The sequence below is a fragment of the Drosophila elegans genome, unplaced genomic scaffold, assembly GCF_018152505.1.
Source record: "Drosophila elegans isolate 14027-0461.03 unplaced genomic scaffold, ASM1815250v1 contig_208, whole genome shotgun sequence".
NCBI classification, from domain to species: domain Eukaryota; kingdom Metazoa; phylum Arthropoda; class Insecta; order Diptera; family Drosophilidae; genus Drosophila; species Drosophila elegans.
Window position 1 is genome coordinate 24,009,144 of NW_024545578.1, and position 14,570 is coordinate 24,023,713.

Here is a 14,570-nt window from a genome sequence, read left to right on the forward strand (position 1 = left end):
GTTTTATCAAATTCGTAATTCGTTTTTTCGTAAGCCTTTTAGTAGAATTACTAGGAGCTATATTCCACTTTTTTAAAACCATTGCCGATCAAACTATGTTATGCATGAACCTTTTAGAGTGCTATGTAATGACTATAACAAACTCTATCACATAATTTCTACCATCGACTCTTACCTAATTTTGAAAGTATTATTTATATCTTACTCAGCATTATATAGTATTTTGTTTCGTATGCATTTTGAATAAGTCCTTCCGTTCTTATATTGCCCTTTTCTTCCACTTCGCACGATCTCGTATTAAATAAACCCCTAGTGTCGTAAGGGCCACAATTATGTACCGTCCATAGTGAATAAATAAGCAAAAATATTAAAAATATTAAAATATATATAGTTGCTAAGTAAGATAACAGATAACAGATAAACACAACGAGCTGCTTTCGTCACTACCTTTAAATTCATTCCCCTAACATAGTTTTCCTGGTATTTTTTGATTGCTATCCAGTTTATTTTTTTGTATTTCGAGTGCGGTCATACTGTTCTCGCCATCAGCTGTTTGCCCAAAAAGTTTTCTGCAGGATTTGTTTATTTACCTTAAAATGTAGTTTTCTTGATTATTATTTGAAGTTACTTGTAAGTAACAAAAAAATACATCGTCAATAAGTGTGCTGCAACATAAATTGGTAAGATTGAAATGGAATATAATGCCTATTTTCCAACAGGCATACGCCCACAAAACTCGTTTTTTGGCCACGAATTCACCCTCCCGAAATGAAATTCTTTCTGCAGCTTGACTATGGATTCCGATTGCGAGGGCGCTGCAGCGTTGGCAGATGACTCCGGGCACTTTAGCTGCACCAGCGACGAGGGCGGAGGCGATCCTGGCCAGAAGCAGGAGCCGATGTTCTTGGTGCGACAGGAACTCCTTCGAACGCGCAGCGAGGTGGAAAGACTACTCAAATCGGAACAGTGGTACAAGCAGGAGCTCAAGTCGCAGAAGCACAGCCGACTGGAGACCCTGGAACGATTGTACGCCCAGGAGCGCAAATATCTGATGGAGAACCAAAGGCTGCAGCAGGAATCGATGCGCCTGCACACTAAGTGTGCCGCTCTGGAGAAGCAGCAGGAGCATGAATCCCCAATATCCCCCTGCACGTCCACGTTTAAGGGGGATTCGGAATCCCCTGACTCCTCCTTTGAGGCCAAACAACAGGAGGCCCGCCTCCGGGATCAGCGTCAGTTGATTGATGTGCTGCGCAAGCAGAAGAAGATGCTGCTGGACGACATCCAGCGACTCAGTCTGGAGCACGACGAGAAGCTGTCGCAGCTGCAGCAAACCTTGGCCGGCATGGAGCTGGAGAGTAAGCACGTGACGGGAAAATGCAAGCAACTACTCGACCTGAAGAGCCAAATGGAGCACCAGCTGGAACTGAGGAGCACTGCGCTGCGCAGTGTGACCGCTGAGCGGGAGCAACTGCGCCAGGTCATCGCCGAGCTGAACGAAACGCTGCAGACACAGGAGCAGCTGCTCACCCTAAAGGAACAGGAGTTTCTCGATCTAAAGCATTACTACCAACAAAAGCTGACACGGGAAAGCAGCATTGAGATCATGCACTCCTACAGTCTGAAGTTCCACGAAGAGATCAACAGCAAGACGAGTGAAATCGCCAGCCTTAAGAACTCCCTCAACGAACTGCAGACGGAGTTGATGATGATGTCCCAGTTGAAGGAGCAAAGCGAGGAGCAACAGCGTCAGCTAGAACAGTTGGAGTTCACACTGCAGGCTCAACTTTTGGAGGAGGCACAGCTCCGACAAAGCGATGCTCTCAAGCAGGAGCAGGTGGAGAATCTAACCATTTCTTTGGCTTCCTTGCAAATAGAAAAGGAAGGCCTAAAGGAACATTTAAAAGAGGCCCAATGCACTCTGAAAAAACTGGAGCAAACAGTGCACAGCCTTCACGGACAGTACGCCGAGATGTGCTCCAAGTGCGAAGAGACCAGGCTGCAATTGGAACTGGAAAAAATAGAGATTGGCAAGTTGAAGCAGGAAAGTTCCCTCAAGGAAAGTGAGTTGACCGAGAAACTCCAAGATTATGCCGGTCAATGTGATGAGCTTAGGCGAGCGTTGGCCAAGGCGGAGGCCCGAATGGATGTCCAAAACAAGAGTGCAGAGTTCTGGCAGGAGAAGCTAGAAACCATCGAAAGGTCGAGACAACAAGAGACGAAACAAAACCAAGTGACTCAAACGGACCACGAGGACCCGATTCTAGTGCAACGCATCGAGACTTTGGAATTGCAACTGGCGGATGTTAAGGCCCAGAAATTGCAAACAGTTTCCCTTCTCCAAACACTGCTACAACAACAGGATGCGAAAATCAAAAGCACCAATGAAATGGAAACTGATTGGCTACAACTTTTGGACGCCCTGCAAGCTACCCAACAATTGGAGCAGCAAATGCGAGCGGAACTTCAGCAAAAGACGATTGAATTAGAACAGCTAAACGAACTTTTCGCTGGCCAGAATGATGAACTACAGACGCTACAGAAATTGAGCCTGGCCAAGGATGAGGAAAATCGTCTGGAGTTACAGCTGCTAAAGGAAACATTCCAAAAGAATCTGGAGTACCACTCTGCCGATTCGATGAACTTACAAAGGCTACAAAGCCAGGTAAAATCTTTGCTCGAGGAGCGAGACGAAAATACGCGGGACGAACGCAAGGCGGTGGAGTGCTTGCGATCTCTGGGTCAAGTTCTCGAAATGGAAACGGGAAGGAGGCTGCCACACATCAAAAGCTGGACACAGTTGGCCAAACTTTTGCGAAAGGAGCTGAGAAACGGGAGAGTGAACAACCGAAAGGCTGAGGAATTGCCAGTGCTCAAAATGAAGCTGGCGCAGATCAGCGGGCGGCATGAACAAGCGCTGGCCAAAATAAAGGTAAATTATAAAGGCACATAAGTAATAGGAGTTGCTTATGAAATCATGTGTTGCTGTTTATCAAAAAACAAATATGTATGCGAAGGTTTTCCCTTTTAAATCGAGCATAAATGTCTTTTGGGCTTACAAAGAAAATGGAATTATATTCCCGAAAGGCTAAAAAAATATATATTTTGTTCGTAGCACTTGTATTATTTAAGAAATTAAAACGTATCGCGTTGTTTATTACAAAATCCAAAATTAGGTAAAAACTCCAGACTGCTTTATTTGCTGTTTTAAAGTTTGCTTTTGAATTAACTGCTTTAATTAAATATTTTATTTTCTGGAACTAGCTTTTGTCGCAAATATTTTTACATAAAAATAAACTATCTTGGTTTATGGACTGATAATTTAAAAGATGATTAAATAATTCCGTTTTGCACAGTATCTGGAGCAAACCTTAGCAGCGGAGCGAGCGAGCTTCGAAGCTTCGGATTCGGGCAAATCGACGGCCAACACCACGCCCCAGGAACCCGCCCATGAGGTAGCTAATCTGATCGATGATTACAAGAAGGTAATTCTGGCTTCACTTGGATTAGTTACTCTTGGCATACAATATACCGATTTCCACCCTCGCAGATCGTTGAACAAACCGCCAATGAGACATGTCGCCCACGCAACAGCTTCATCATGGAGCTGATCGAGCGGAGTCAGCAGTGCCAACCGAATTTGTGCCAATTAAGCGAGGGCCTCGCAGCCTGCAGCTCGGAAATGGAGGAACTGAGCAGGCTGCTCGTTGCTGGTCGAGATCAGAGGAGAGTGGAGGTCATTCCCTCCCTTATGGAGGAACTGCGAGCGGTGGCGGAGCACACTTAGACCGCATAGTGTAATTTTAGAACTATTTTCTCAAGAAGTACTTATATTTTTGTATCGATTTTTTGTTGTCTTTGGAAGGTGCAATTATTGAGTTATATTTGTGTTTAACCTAGTCTCTTTGTCCTAAAGTCTTATAGGATCCTACTAGTTTAATTTATGAAAATATTTATTATGTTATTTTTTTTGTATTCGTTATAATTATTTATATGTAAAACATTCTGATTGTTTAATAATTTAATTTACCCAAATTCTATATGATCACTTATTGCCAAGCTAAAAAACTATTTTTTCTATAATATACACAAACCATATTTGGTAGCCACAAAATATATATTTATTAATGTAGTTGACAGCATTGAAAAGTTACACACGATGTGTACAATAAAATTTACTTGTGTCAAACTGATGAATGCAAATGATTCACTTTCGTGGGCATCTGGGAATCTTGGTCCCGTCATTCGTCGTAATAACCTCCTTTTGTTCGTACGTCGTATTTCCGTCTTCGTCCATGTCTAAAACTTCCTGCATTTGGCCTTTTCGACTCCGGGTTATGCCGCACCTTACCTTATCGTTTTTATCCATGCATATAATGAGGAGATCATGGTCCAGTCTGTCAGATGGCTTCAAAACCTTGGTCACTTTGCATGAGGCGGTAAACTTTTTGGGGCAGGTTACACCGGCACATTGCCAGCCATCTAAGAAAAAAAATACATATTTAAATGACAAGCATGTTGTAGGGACTACCAGGACTTACTCTTGCTTTTTTTTACCAGCGCCCTATTCATATCCTCGTTTAAGTGTGCATATGCGTCTGCCTTCATCGAATATAAATTGTGAAATAATATGCTAGAAGCCGTAACTTATTTAACTTTGTATAGTTTTTTGAGTTACCTTTGCTTCAGAGTCCGCAGGAATACATAGACAAACCACCCCTGTTAATATTAATGAGATAAAAATGTTCATAACTAGTCCTTGATGATGAAGGTCTCCTCTAAGACTGCCTACTTTAAAAGAACTTAGCTCAGTGCTTATCTGTTTTGTAACTATGAAAAATCAATTATTTGAAATTATCGTGAATGGTTTGATATCCGTTTAAGAGGATCTGTCATAACTTTATAGTTATTTAGTCACACTTAAAGTTACTTTCATGTAATGCAATGCAATAATTACATTTTGTATAGCTCGGAATCTCAATTATTTTGAGTTCTAAACAAAAAAAACAGCCTATTTTAACCATTTGGAAAGCTAAATAATGGATTGTGAAGGTCTTTCATGAATGATGTAAGCTGTGGCAAATCGATTTTGTGGCTTCATCTTCAATCAGAGACGGCGGCAGTCTTTTCTTTTCTGTTCGAATATATTAAACGAAGGCAACCGACACCGCCCTTGGCATTGTCAACGCCTGGGAATGGGATCCGGTGAGGTTCGGAGGAGGACGTCCGATCCACTTGGGTATTGATAAATGCGTTGAAAACTAAGCGACCGCCCAGTGGATTACCACCGCTCCACGCCAAGCTCCCCGATCCTCGGAAAAAGCACCTCCTGCAGCCAGCTCGCGATGGGGGATGAGGAGCAATCGACCACAATCGCTGGTCAAATTCAATTGGCGCAATTTTTCATCTGTGGCTCCAAGGGATCCGATCTGGCGGATCCTTTTGGGCTCTTTCTGCTGCCGTCTATTGTTGCTCTGGGCTCTGGCAATTGTTCTCGGCTTGGCATCTCCGAGCTGTGGAGCTCTGGAGCTCTGGAGCTGTGGAGCTGTGGATCTGCGAAGCCCTCTGCTCAAGGTTGTTTATTTTGAAAAATCACCATCACCCGATCGTGGCCTGTGCCGACGGCTGGGGATTTAATTCTACTCTGGACATTTATAAATTGCATTCAATTTATACACAACACGAAAGCGTGATTTTTACATTTTTACAATCTAGCGAATAATAGATCAGCGTCGTATTATTGCCGACTCCCTCAATGCAATGCTCTTCAGAGCAATCGATGGTTTTTGAGTCTTCAGCCTGTGACATGAAGAAGGTTCTCTTTGCTTTTTTTAATTACGAAAGGAATTTGTTTCAGGTAAAACTTTAAGGAAGGATCAATGACGAATTATATGATTACATGATTATTTATGATTAAATCAGAAATTAAAAACAAAAACTGTTCTTTGAACCTTTCGAAGTCTGTTTGAATTCACTTGTGATTAGACTGCCGATTATATGCGAACTTTGAATTAAAAAACATGTTGCTAACAAAACCTTAATTTACTAGTTAATTAAAAAACAGGTTGCTTACAAAACCTTAATTAAATTAAAGCCTTACTAAATGAAGATTTTATGGAAATAATTTGTTTTCAATTAAAGTTTGCCTGGAATCGAACGCATCGATACGGTTTTGCATATAATCTGATGTCTACTGGTGACCAGTGATCGCAAGTTTAAGCATTAAAATGACAAAATATCTTTTATGGTTTGGCATACCGACCTGTTTTTATAAGTCTCGCGAGAACACAACATTTATGATTTGGAAAGCGAAAAAAGACATTAAATAAAATACCTTTAGCCAAAAAGTTTAGCGCCTTTGGCATTCACAGTAAAAATTATAATAACACTAGTACAAAAAAAATTATTTCAAATGTTATTCGAAAAGCATCACAAACGGGAGTCAAATCTTTTGGTTGGATTAGTGTTGAAACCTAGAATAAATTTTAAGATCCACTTTCTTCTAGAAAGTTCTGAGTTAAAACACTTTATTCGATATGAAAGCTTTTAACAAAAATGTTCTTATTCAGACTAAATAGTTCATAAGGTCTCAGACAAAGCTATTTTCAACATATAATATATATCCCCCACAAGTATTTTTAAACCACAGGTAACTATTTAAAGTCTCGCTTGTCTTATTGCATGTTCGCCCGAGATCCCCCGCTTGGACTCTATTATTCAAATACTATATCCCTACTTCAGCGCCTTCAAAGCAACTACCTCAATGGTTGGGACACCATTTCGTCCGTCCAAGGGTATCATTTGATTCGATGAGAGTGCCTTTTGTTGTACTTTTCTTTGGCTCGGTGATTTGGAATCTGTGTATTGGGCAGGTCGCTCATTAAAGGGCAAAGAGTTGGCGGGCAGCAGGGGCGGCTGACCCAACAAAAGGCATCAGCATTTAATTCTCACCAAAGCGATTGATGCGGTCGCAGGGGCAGAGCGACGATGTGGGATACGGTCCTTCTTCTTCGCTGCCAGGGTCTCAAATCTCGAGAGCCAGTCCTAGTGCCAAATTGCAAATGCAACTTGTTAACCTTGAAAACCGAGCGGACGGATGGACCATCGGACAGATAGTCAAGGAGCCTGAACCGCAGACCCGGCACAGTATGAGGCATTTAGTCAGACGTCGTCGTCTTTGCTCTTAATGTTGTTGTTGTTGCTGTTGTTGCCGTTATTGTTGTTGTTGTTATTGTTGTTGATACCACTGCTGCCGCTGTTGTTGTCCGTCTGCCGGATCACTCGTTTGTCTAGCTGCTACCCCCCGCTTATGTACTGCTACACTGAAACAAATATGCCCGAATTATTTGCATTTGAGGTATGACATAAACTAAGGAGCACCCAGAAAACAAAATGATCAAAAAATTACAATTACAATTTTACAATTTTAAAAAATTACAATTTTTACAATTTTTAAAACAATAATCTAAAGGAGTCCCGCACCTTTAAGGTCATTTGGCTTATGATAATAAAATCCAAAGCTATGATAACAAATTTAATGAGCTACAATAATCTTAAAACTTAAGGAATTGGCCAAAAATGGTAAGAAACAAAATATTAAGATCAGGTCGATTTTGTGATAGATACATAATATAGTTTTCCGAAACGAGGCAAAGCGCAATAAGATGACATGCACAATAAAAATTCCTACGTCCCGAAACTGAGAATTTGAATTCTAAAACTGAGGATTTTGAAGTACAGATTTTTCCTAAGAACTCGCAACTCTAAATTGAGGATATCATCACTTGAATTTAAATACAGATAACATTAAAACTGAGAGACTGGCTTGCTAGAGTGATGCTTATCAAAAATATTTATATATTTACTTTATATGTTCGAAAATGTATCCATCACTGCGTTGCAAAGTTTTCAGTGAAATTATAATACTTTCTGCAATTGTAGTACATAAAAATAAAAAATCATGTTTAAAAGTTTAAAACACGAGAGTCATGTTTTGGTTTATTTTATGGTATTTTGGTATGGTTAAAAGAAAAAGTTTTATTGCTTAAAATTAAATAAAGCTTCTTCGTGAGAACAAAAAATTCAGTAATACTGTTTCGAACTATTAATAAAGAAATAGGAAATTTTTGTTCCAAATGAAATGTTTTAAACAATTTGGAATAGATGCATGCGACCTACATTCCCACATTAGTTTTTGTCAGTGTACTCAGCATATTGAATAATGCGTTTATGGCCAGATGAATGACACTTCGTACATGCGTCCCTGGAGCTGCAACTAGCAACTGGCAACTGGCAACTGGCCAGAAACTACTCGCATCGGAGGCCAGAAGGGTTAGGATGCTGGCACTGCCTCCTGGTGGTGCATATTTCATGCGTAAACTTTGGCTTGGGCATCCGCCACTATTCGTCATTTGTGCCGGGCCATGTCAGAGTTGTGTTTGAAAGAAATTCGTTTAAATTGTCAATTGTCTGGGGTTTCTGCTCCTGCTCCTGCTCCTGCTCCTGCTCCTCGGCCAGGAACTGGTTTGCAGCAACTCCTAATGAGGCGCATCAGCGGAAAAAAAAAAATGGGAGTAGGGAGCGGGGCCGAAGCGAGGCGGCCACGAACCCTTTTAGCATTCAGCCGTGATGGCTGGTGGCCCCCACAGTGGCTCTCGGTTCCAGGGCCTCGGTGCGTTTGCATTTAGCTGGCCAGGCACATTAAAGTCGAGTCAACTTACCCACATTCGAGCGGCATGTTTAGTGCCCTGCCAGTGGCTCTGTCTCTCATAGCCGAAGCTACTCACCTGGAACCCCAGCCCGTCCCAACCCATCCCAACCCATCACAGCCCATCCCGGACCCAAGACCATCGCACTCCCACCGGAGGGGCCATTTCCATTCTGATTTGGTTTAAGATTCGGATGCGGATCGGATCCTGCTCACTGGGTGTTGCAATGTCATTCCCTGCCTTTTATACACTCGCGCACTTTACAGCCCGGCCATAAATAAACTTGTATCTTTAAGATAGAAACAGTCGTAAAAAATCAGCAAATGACCCCGAATCCCTCGGTCTCCCTCAACCCCCCCCACGTCTAAGTCGCGTGAGAGCTTTCAGCCAAGTCCAGGCGAAGTGGTTGCTACGGATGCCCAGGGAATCATCAAACTGGGAAAGTATCCAGTCGGGCCATTTGGAGCATCTGCGGAACATGTGTAAGATTCCATATTAAATTTTATATTTAGTGCACGACTTTGTGCGCTTTATTTTCCCTTTTAGAATTTAGCATACAATGATTTCGTAGTGAAGATCCCTGTGCGATGATTTGGCGATGCCAGGGACGAGATCGTGATTGAGCAAACAATTGCGGTCATTAGGAAGCTGACTTTATGCGACTGCTGATACATTTATAGCGCATAACCCGTTTAAACAACCGAACAACAAGGCCTTACTTTCGACACGGCACCCCACCAATGTGGAATTTTGATCATAACTCGCTTCAATCATTTCCCTGCCCATATCGAAAGTCATTTCGTAATTAAAAATTACACAGTTTCCCCCCTCATTTCCCCCGCATTTTCAATTTAATTACATTATTCATAAGAATGTTATTATCACTCTGAACAAGCCTCCCAACTGCCAGTTGTGGCTGCTGGCCTTTCTTTGTGCATAAATCATAATTATGCTCGGCGTTTTACATCTCCCCCTTCGGGTATTATAAACACATATTTTCGAATGACGAAAACATCTTTATGAACCTGTAATTCCGAGCTACGTGGGCACATTTCAGTTTTTCTTCTAACGCTGCTGGAACAGTTTGACCTAATTTATTTCATTTCAATTGAAACATTTCTGAAGCATTTAAAGACCAGCCATAAAAGGCAGTTGAAATGGCTTTTTGGTTGAAGAGAACTTAAGACGGTAGTCGGTTCATGGAAGATCATAAAAAATAATTAAGAAGTTGGTACTTGGGGCGATCAGGCTTTTTCTTAGATTGCTCTTTGTTAAGCTTAGTATAGAGATTTTTGGAAGGCTTTGTAATTTATTCAATTTAAAATATACAAGACAATAAGTGGGTGTTTTAAAATATATGGCTATGAAAATATTAATAAAGTTCGTAACGAAAAGTGATTGATGACTAAAAGTGATGATACTTCATATCATTTTTAATAATAATCAACTGTGTAAAGTTCCCCCACTTTGAATTATATAAAACCTTTTTTTTTTCGAGTATAGAGCATCTCCGCTTCGATGGTCCAGACATTATTTAAAATTCTTTCGGTTCTCTTCTTATTTTCATTACTTCGACCATGGTTATTTAATCAATGGGGGCTCAGTTGCGTGTACTCCACATAAAAGGGAAGACGAAGACACTCCAACGAGCGCTCAACTCGAGACTCAGCATCACTGCCTCCAGATTGGTACATTGATCTTGGCCCATTACGAAATAGTGGAAAGAACCGTTAAGATCCACAGATAGCGAACGAAATCAATGACCCAAAACATTTTCGGGTTGCCCACATTCTGTTGTTTTGATTACGTCAAATGGGAGGCCAGCTCCTTCAATATGAGGCTGCAAGCTGGGCGGCTTTCGATCGATAACTATGTAATGCATTAACATTTCTCGATTCCAGGGCTTTCTTGAGGCCAGAGCTCCAGGAACGAGATCGAGACAGAATGTCAATATGAGAGTCTTGTTGCCTGGCCTGGCGTCTCACCAGACAACATGCAAATAGCAAATACCAAATAGCAAATAGCAAGATGCCAAAGCCGAGGCCGAAGCTTAGTCCACGACCAAGCTGTCCACAAGGCTGAATCTGCAGCCAAAGGGGCCCATGTGGCCATGCAATTTAGTCAAAGGCCCTAACGGCATTTGAGCCAAATGCGTTTACGTTTACGCATCCGCTATAAACTCGTATGCCGGGTTGTTGCAGCCACTGACGCTTGCCGGTTCTAAAAGCCGGGAACTCGGAGCAGTGCTGCCGTCCTAGCCATTTAATGGATAGATCTTGAAACTTTAAAAACGATTTCAGTGGTTTCGAAATACGTAACATTATACGACGTCCGCAGGCATTTGGAAAATTAATTAAGCGTTTTTTTTTGATCTCTTATAAGTTGTTTTTAGGATGCAGACATTTTTTATAATTTCAAAAAATATATGTAGTCATGTGCTTTTTTTTATATAAAAGCTTTTTTAAATATATTAAATATTTATAACAGAAGAGTAAGCTAAGCGAAAATTACAAACGGCGTGGATAGTAACTTGCAATTTATTTATTTATTTATTTAAAGCCTATATTAACATAAGTGTAAAATTATATTATTATTTACTGCACTTTCATTCGACACATATAAAAATTTCATTGCAATCAACAAAAATTTGATTTTGGTTTTCAGTATTTCCTTAATAGCAATAATTTGTTTTATTATTTTGGTTTTATTCAATGTAATTGACAATATATTTTCAGGTTTTCTTCGCCTTACATTGAACCGGAAAAATTTAGCCATATTTGGTTTTGGCGTTACCTCAACTCTCTTATGGAAAAGGTGTTGGCAGCGAACCCAGAACCAGTTGGCAGCGTTATACTTATGCCTTAAGCAGGAGCAGGCGACAAAACTGTGGCTCTGGGTTCGGTGGCTGGGTCTGCGGATCCACTTCCTTCGTGGCTGCGTACTGTTAATTGGACCTGGGCTGGCGGACATGGGCCGCGCCCCTCCCCCCTTTTGGGGCGTTGGAGTTTGTCAGTGCGTGGCGCACTTAAACGAGGTTAACTGTACTGGCACTGCGAAGGCATCGCTCGTCTCTGGGCCGCCTCGCAAATTTAATTTCAACTTACGTCAACGCCAGCACTCCGGGGCCCAAGATCCGAGATCCGAGCGGTCAATGCACGCATTACCAGTTACCAGTTGCCAGTTCCCCACCGCCAGCTTATCGGCCAGCGATCGCTGAGCCCCGGCACTTTAGCTTCCAGCGCCCAACTCCAAACTCCAAACTCCAAATTCCCAACTCAAAACTCCCCCTTTCTGTCTTCTTCTAAAAAAAAAAAAAAAAACCCATCAAATCAGCAACGTGATGCTGCCCTTGGGCCCTCGGCCTACCATCTCTCTATAAAGCGGTCATAACATTTGCACCACAATAATAGCTGTAATGCCAACCGACAACCGCCAACCGACAACCGCCAACCGCCGCCCAGCCCCCATTCATTGAAGGATAATGTTACGGTTAATGGCGCGGCCAGGCGAGTAATTTAATTTACTCGTACACTCACCACATGCCCCCAACAAACGAACAACGCGAATATTATGGCCGAAAATCGCGACTAGACGGCTGCACAGACGGTCAGCAGATGGAGTCCAGATGCAGATACAGATAGACCTGGAGCTGAAGCTGGAGTTGGAGATCCCGTTCCCGATCCCGATCCCGATCCCGATCCCGATCCCCCATACCATCGGCCATCGGCGATCGCCAATCAGCCAGACTTTGGAGATGAGACAGTGAGGCCTAGGCCAGGGAGTCGGTCGAGTTGGCCCGAACAAATTATTGGTCTCCATTGCTATAATTTTCTCTGAAACATTGTAAGCGATGGAATATGTAGGGGAAACTGCGGATTTTGGGGAGTTAATGGGATCGAAGAAATAAATTCTGATTGACCATGTTACGTTGGCTGTGTCGTGTTAATAAAGGGTTTTATGCCTTAAAGAGTGAACTTCTAAATTTAGTTTCGGAGTAGAAACAATTTACTTATTCATATGAAAGATCATTAAATAAACACTTTAAAAATACAAAAATAATGAAATGACTTAATAAATTTATTATTTTTATGTTTAAATTGTTCTCCTGATTATATTTTATTTACACAAAAAATAAAGAAGTTGTCAAATACATGCTTTTTCTCGAAGGCAATTCTAACGTCGTAAATAATGAAATATTATCAATAAATAAAATAAAATATTATCAAAAGAAAATATTTATATAACTATGGTGGCTGAAAAACTCTATTAATCTTTGGAATTTCCAACAAACATGTGGATAAAATCTTAGCGTTAACAAAAAAATACACTTTAAATTGACTGAATCGCACGATTAAATAATGTTGGTCATGAGTTGTCCGTTTTATTTTAACGTGCAACTTTAAACAATTAAATAAGGAAACTATATGTGTAATGGAAAAATAATTTTCCATTAAGGTTAGATTTCTAAAATAGTCAACAACGTGAAAAAGACTTAAAAGCCTGTTAAATCGAGAACATTTTAACTTAAACTAAACTCCATAACCTGAATAATTAGTCTCCATTAGCGGATATTTTCAAGCATAAATTGAAAAACGGTTGAATAAAGGAATTTATTTACAGACGCATTACTAACTCGTTTGTTGTACCAAACGAATTTTTTAAATTTAATTTAACTTGTCCACTTTATTATTTATTTCAATTCGACAAAGTTCCATGTGTATTCTTTCGTTAGCAGAGAATACGTTTTAATGCAGATTACCTTATTTTTTTATAATATATATTTTGGCCAAGTCCATCTCCAACCGATTTAGTTCGCTCGCCTGCAGCCGCATTAGATGGCATCGTGTTGGCTGGCTAATACCCATTATGCCATAAAGCGTTACCAAATCGCCATTAGCACGTCGGGAGGGACGCCTCTGGGGGAAAGGGATGGAAATGGCAATGGGAAGTGTAGGACTCGAGGTTTGTGGGTGGAGGCAACGATCGGATTGATCAAATAAATTGCAACGATGGACATATCGATAACGATCGATAATGATAATGGTAGTGGCGATGTCGATGATGATGGGCCTGGTGGCCTGGAGGTGAACAATGTGGATGGGCGACGGCCGGGCCAGTGATGAAATTGTTGGCTTCGATTTTGGCTAATTGCAGGAGTCCATTTGAAATGCCTACTTAGGGCTAATTGGTCCCCTCGGAAGCGCCGCCAAGAAATGTACAAACATTTCACGCTGTGCCTGTCATGGATGTTGTAATTGATGCTGCCGCCTCCAGGCTTCAGGCTCCAGACTTCAGACTCCAGACTCTAGACTCCAGGTTCCCAGTTCCCAGTTCGCAGTGCCCGGTTTCTGGCTCCTGCAGCATTGTGTGCCATGTCAGGAGATGTCAACCCGCCAGTGATGGCGACTGGACCACGATGTCCAAGTCCGCAAGACCACGACTATGACTCCCCGACTATGACTATGACTATGACGATGACGATGACGACGCGGACGGCGAATCTAACAACTTTGATTGACTTGTGATTTGAAGGCGCGCCTAATTGAAGCGAGGCGGCTGCAAAAGAGAGAAGCTGATTCTGGAACTGGACCCACTGGACTCTGGGCGTGCACTGTGCAAAAGGAGGACAACGGGGCCGCCTCCCTAAAAATCTTTTACATTATTTTCAAAATACGTCCTTAAAACTAATATTCTTCCACTTTTTCGTTTACTTTAATGGTAGTCAAATCTTGAATTTCACTAACTCTTACTTTCCATACCTCTAGCCAAACGTAGATGATTGTTTTTAATACGATTTGGCTTAATAAGTCGAGAGCTCGGTTTTATTAATATTGAGCCGGGGGTCTCCTGTCCATGAAAAAT

General features: G+C 41.5%; 2 protein-coding genes across 3 annotated transcripts; one reads left to right on the top strand and one right to left on the bottom strand.

Moving 5' to 3' along the window:
• The first annotated feature begins 521 nt into the window (after positions 1-521).
• Positions 522-4,193, top strand: LOC108143260 (myosin heavy chain, clone 203). The gene is made up of 4 exons (XM_017267572.2): positions 522-680; positions 787-2,932; positions 3,357-3,485; positions 3,551-4,193. The coding sequence occupies exons 2-4, from the start codon at positions 794-796 to the stop codon at positions 3,785-3,787; spliced, it is 2,505 nt and encodes an 834-aa protein (XP_017123061.1). The 5' UTR covers positions 522-680; positions 787-793; the 3' UTR covers positions 3,788-4,193.
• Positions 4,099-4,814, bottom strand: LOC108143261. Of its 2 annotated transcripts, none has more exons than XM_017267573.1 (3): positions 4,679-4,814; positions 4,542-4,602; positions 4,099-4,482 (listed from the first exon to the last, which is right to left on the bottom strand). In XM_017267573.1, exons 1-3 carry the CDS (start codon positions 4,748-4,750, stop codon positions 4,208-4,210), a joined length of 408 nt encoding a protein of 135 aa, XP_017123062.1. In that variant the 5' UTR covers positions 4,751-4,814; the 3' UTR covers positions 4,099-4,207. The 2 variants fall into 2 exon arrangements, with proteins under 2 accessions (XP_017123062.1, XP_017123063.1); XM_017267574.2 differs by having other exon boundaries at positions 4,542-4,598; positions 4,679-4,765.
• Positions 4,815-14,570: the final 9,756 nt, after the last annotated feature.

Bases quoted from the DNA above. Each gene is read 5' to 3' on its own strand.
- LOC108143260 (XM_017267572.2), top strand. From the start codon at position 794: ATGGATTCCGATTGCGAGGGCGCTGCAGCGTTGGCAGATGACTCCGGG. The intron at 2,933-3,356 runs GTAAATTATAAA...CGTTTTGCACAG, and splicing joins AAGCGCTGGCCAAAATAAAG to TATCTGGAGCAAACCTTAGC. The intron at 3,486-3,550 runs GTAATTCTGGCT...CCACCCTCGCAG, and splicing joins TGATCGATGATTACAAGAAG to ATCGTTGAACAAACCGCCAA.
- LOC108143261 (XM_017267573.1), bottom strand. From the start codon at position 4,750: ATGAACATTTTTATCTCATTAATATTAACAGGGGTGGTTTGTCTATGT. The intron at 4,603-4,678 runs GTAACTCAAAAA...TATTCGATGAAG, and splicing joins CTGCGGACTCTGAAGCAAAG to GCAGACGCATATGCACACTT. The intron at 4,483-4,541 runs GTAAGTCCTGGT...TTTTTTTCTTAG, and splicing joins GCTGGTAAAAAAAAGCAAGA to ATGGCTGGCAATGTGCCGGT.